The sequence below is a fragment of the Aplysia californica genome, unplaced genomic scaffold (assembly GCF_000002075.1).
Source record: "Aplysia californica isolate F4 #8 unplaced genomic scaffold, AplCal3.0 scaffold00968, whole genome shotgun sequence".
Classification (NCBI taxonomy): Eukaryota; Metazoa; Mollusca; class Gastropoda; order Aplysiida; family Aplysiidae; genus Aplysia; species Aplysia californica.
Window position 1 is genome coordinate 142,970 of NW_004798238.1, and position 3,534 is coordinate 146,503.

The 3,534-nt window shown below is 39.8% G+C and overlaps 1 protein-coding gene across 1 annotated transcript in view; it reads right to left on the reverse strand.

Moving 5' to 3' along the window:
• The window catches only part of LOC106013529 (cell wall protein DAN4-like), a 37,081-nt gene that overhangs the window by 25,018 nt on the left and 8,529 nt on the right, over nt 1–3,534 (reverse strand). Inside the window, exons 3-4 of the mRNA XM_013089508.2 lie at nt 3,248–3,304; nt 336–596 (exon numbers count right to left, since the gene is read on the reverse strand). Of these exons, the coding sequence (XP_012944962.1) occupies nt 336–596; nt 3,248–3,304 (318 nt within the window). The remainder of the gene's footprint in view (nt 1–335; nt 597–3,247; nt 3,305–3,534) is intronic.

Here is a 3,534-nt window from a genome sequence, read left to right on the forward strand (position 1 = left end):
CTCTCTCTCTCTCTCGCTCTCTCTCTCTCTTTCTTCCTCGTTCTCTCGGTCTCTCGCTCTCGCTCTCTCCTTCTATCTCACTCTCTCATCTTCTCTCTCTCTCTTTCTCTCTCTCTCTCACTCTCTCTCTCTCTCTCTCTCTCTCTCTCTCCTTCTTTCTCTCTTCTTTTCTCCTTCCTCTCTTTCTGCATCTGTCTGTCATAACCTGTAGCCCGAGTTGTCCTTGATAGGCAAGGTAGGAAGCCGGCCTCCTACATGTCTAGATTACGTCGAAGGGGGTGTAAAACACCTATATTACAACCCCCCCTTCCCCCCGCCAGGATAATTGGACTCACCCATCAGTCAAGCAGAAGATTGCAGTGCTTGTGGCAGACGGACTTCCTGACCTCGAGGTTGCAGACGTCCCGGAAGTGACGCTAGCATCAGACGTGACGCTGGTCGCTGACGTCACACTCGTCCCGGAGCTTCCCGACGTCACAGATTGCTGGGAGGTCTCAGAGGTCAAGGACGATTGCGAAGTTGGCGAGGATGGTGAACTCTTGGAGGTCACGGACTGTTCTGACGTCACTGATGTTGCCGAAGTTGCAGACGGACTCCTGAGCAAAGAAAAGTAGTAAAAGTAAACTTGCACCTTCTCCTCATTAGGAACTGACTTGACTTTGTAAATGGACCCAGGGTCACTGTAAGGGTCATCGTGGGGTTACTATGTTTTACATGAGTAGGCTGCTATCGCCAGTGCGCGCCAAGACATTAGGGGTTAAACTCTACTTTAACCCGAAAATACATTCAAAACGGGTAGGTGATTTTATTTGGAGTTCACGCACATGGAGCGATGGAAGCCCCTAACGTAATAAGAATCATTAATTAATTAGACCCCTCCCCCCTCCCCGAAAAAGCAACAACAGCTTTGTCCTTACTATAATAATAGCTTGGTACCTGTTCGATGAGCGGACTCAAAAGAATAGATTGTCACGTCTTTGTGGAACTAGTGCGTACTGCTTGTGAACTGAAGCCTCATTTATTTACAATGGCGTCTTAGGAGACGGACTTTCCCAAGATTATATCTAAACGAACTAATTAAAAACTGAAAATTAAACTACAGTGATTTCAGACTCCTTAATATAACTGTGCACCTTGTGAATGATTCTGTACCACCCGTTACTTTTTTTAAATTCGAAAGTTAAGTGGTTCGGGGGTTTAAAGCGACCAAAGTGACAAACTTTCCTAAATATAATATACATGTATATAGATGTATGCCCGTCCTTAGCTCAGTTGATATCATGCAGGGCTTGGGCGTGGATTTCTTTGTGTGACTACACTATTAGATGTTTGTGACTACACAATTAGATGTTTTTGGCTACACAATTAGATGTTTATGACTACACATTAGATGTTTGTGACTACACATTAGATGTTTGTGACTACACATTAGATGTTTGTGACTACGCTATTAGATGTTTGTGACTACGCTATTAGATGTTTGTGACTACGCTATTAGATGTTTGTGACTACGCTATTAGATGTTTTTGAACTTCACAAACACTTTTGTTTGTTTGATGGGTTTTTTTAGGGGGGGGGGGTCTTTTTGGCTCTCTACTAATTTGGCTGAGGTTTAATTTTCTTTTAAGCCATTTCTGTCTCATAAAAACTCAAATAGCAAGGTTTAAAATCTAGATACCGTTTACCTCCATTCTATTCATTAAGAATACTTCTAAAAAGAGAACTAGAAATCCTCTGTTTTTGATTTCCCAATAAGCTAGTTTCTTTAGTAAACAGTTTTTGACTGCCATGAGCTGCATCGAGGTAGGGCTGGAAAATAAGGGGGATGTATTCAGCCAAAGAAAAACGTCACTTCAGCCCCTCCCCTCCCCCTTCCAGAAAAAAACGAAAAAAGGAAAGATGAAAGAGAAGATCTAGATCAACCGCACATACTTTGAAATAAAACAAAAACAACGAAATAAACATTATCATCATCCAGTGCCAGATCTGCGACAGACATCGGCGATCATGGTTTTCTATTCATTCCTTTGCTCGGATGCTCTAAAAAAGCTACGTTTCCCTGATCTTTTCCTATTACCCATTTGTTTAGGTTCCCTAAGTATGATGTTCTGGGCCTTCCCCTGCCTCGCTTGTCCTAAATTTTGCCAGTGAGAGCTAGATGTTCAAGACCCTTATGTCTAATCAGGTGTCCCAAAAACTGCATTTGTCGTTTCCTGATTGTTTTTAACATTGAGCGTCCCACGTGGGCTTCATCAAACACTACCTCATTTGATTTCTTTTCCTTTCACGATACTCTTAGCAGTCTCCTAAGAAACCACATTTCTGTTGCTTCTATTTTATGTTCACTGTCTTTAGTGATTGTCCAGCATTCACAGCCATATAGAAGGGTTGACCAAACATAGCCTTTCAGGACTTTCATTTTGATGTTCATTGAGATGTTTCTATTTTTCAGGATTGGGCTTATTTTATTGAAACTAGCCTTAGCCATTGTAGTCCTCCTTTTTATTTCTGTGGAACATTTGGCGTCAGATGTTATCATATATCCGAGATATTTAAACTGTTGGGCTTGTTTGATCTTTTCATCTTTGCTAATGAGATTACAACTAAGGTTTGCTGCTTTTTTGTATACATGTATTACCATGCATTCTGTTTTCTTTACATTCAACAATAATCCTTTACGTTCACTTTCTGTTACAACAGTATCTAGAACATTATATGACTTAAAAAAGGACACAAATATTACGTATTGTCGAAAAAAGCCCAACTTATGGTCATAGATACGGGCATGACTACAGTGAATACAACATCACTATCTGTCACTGACAATCTTCATTTTTTTGTTTTTACCGTTTTCCCATTTTAAATCAGTGCTACTGTTTGTTTTGTTTTTGTTTTTTTAACTGAAAAGGCACACTCTAGTGAGAACAAGTTTGATTTTAGCCTCAGTAAAATTCCCCAAAAAACGAAATTAATCTAGTCTTAGTAAACGTTTTACGGCACTCGCAACACAAATGGGTCACGTTAGCGCCGAAAATTACTACAGTGCTACATAAAAGAAGGGGAAGGGGGTGGGGGGTGTAAGGACGATAGATGTTTGGTAGGAATAATTTAAAGGAGCAAACCACACCAGAGTAACCACCAATCAACTACCAAGCAACATTTAAAAAACTGGTCTCGACAATCATAATGAAAATGAGTATAATGACAGAAATAATACTGTGTAAATGATAGCCGAAAATCTACTCACCCGCTTACCATTGACGTAAGCGACACCACAGAGGTCTGCGAGGCAGCTGAAGTAGTTCTGATAAGCAAAAACAAAACAAACAAAAAATAAATACAAAGAACTAACAAAACAAACCACAACCTACCCCTCCAAAAAAAAAAGAAAAAAAAAGTTTAAAAATCCAAACCAAAGCAAGTGAAGTCTAACACATTTCAAGAAAAGCACCAAACAACAAAGACAAAACGAATAACAAAATATACCAAAAATATAAAAAAAACCAAGAAAAATGTCAGCACAAAACAAGCAAA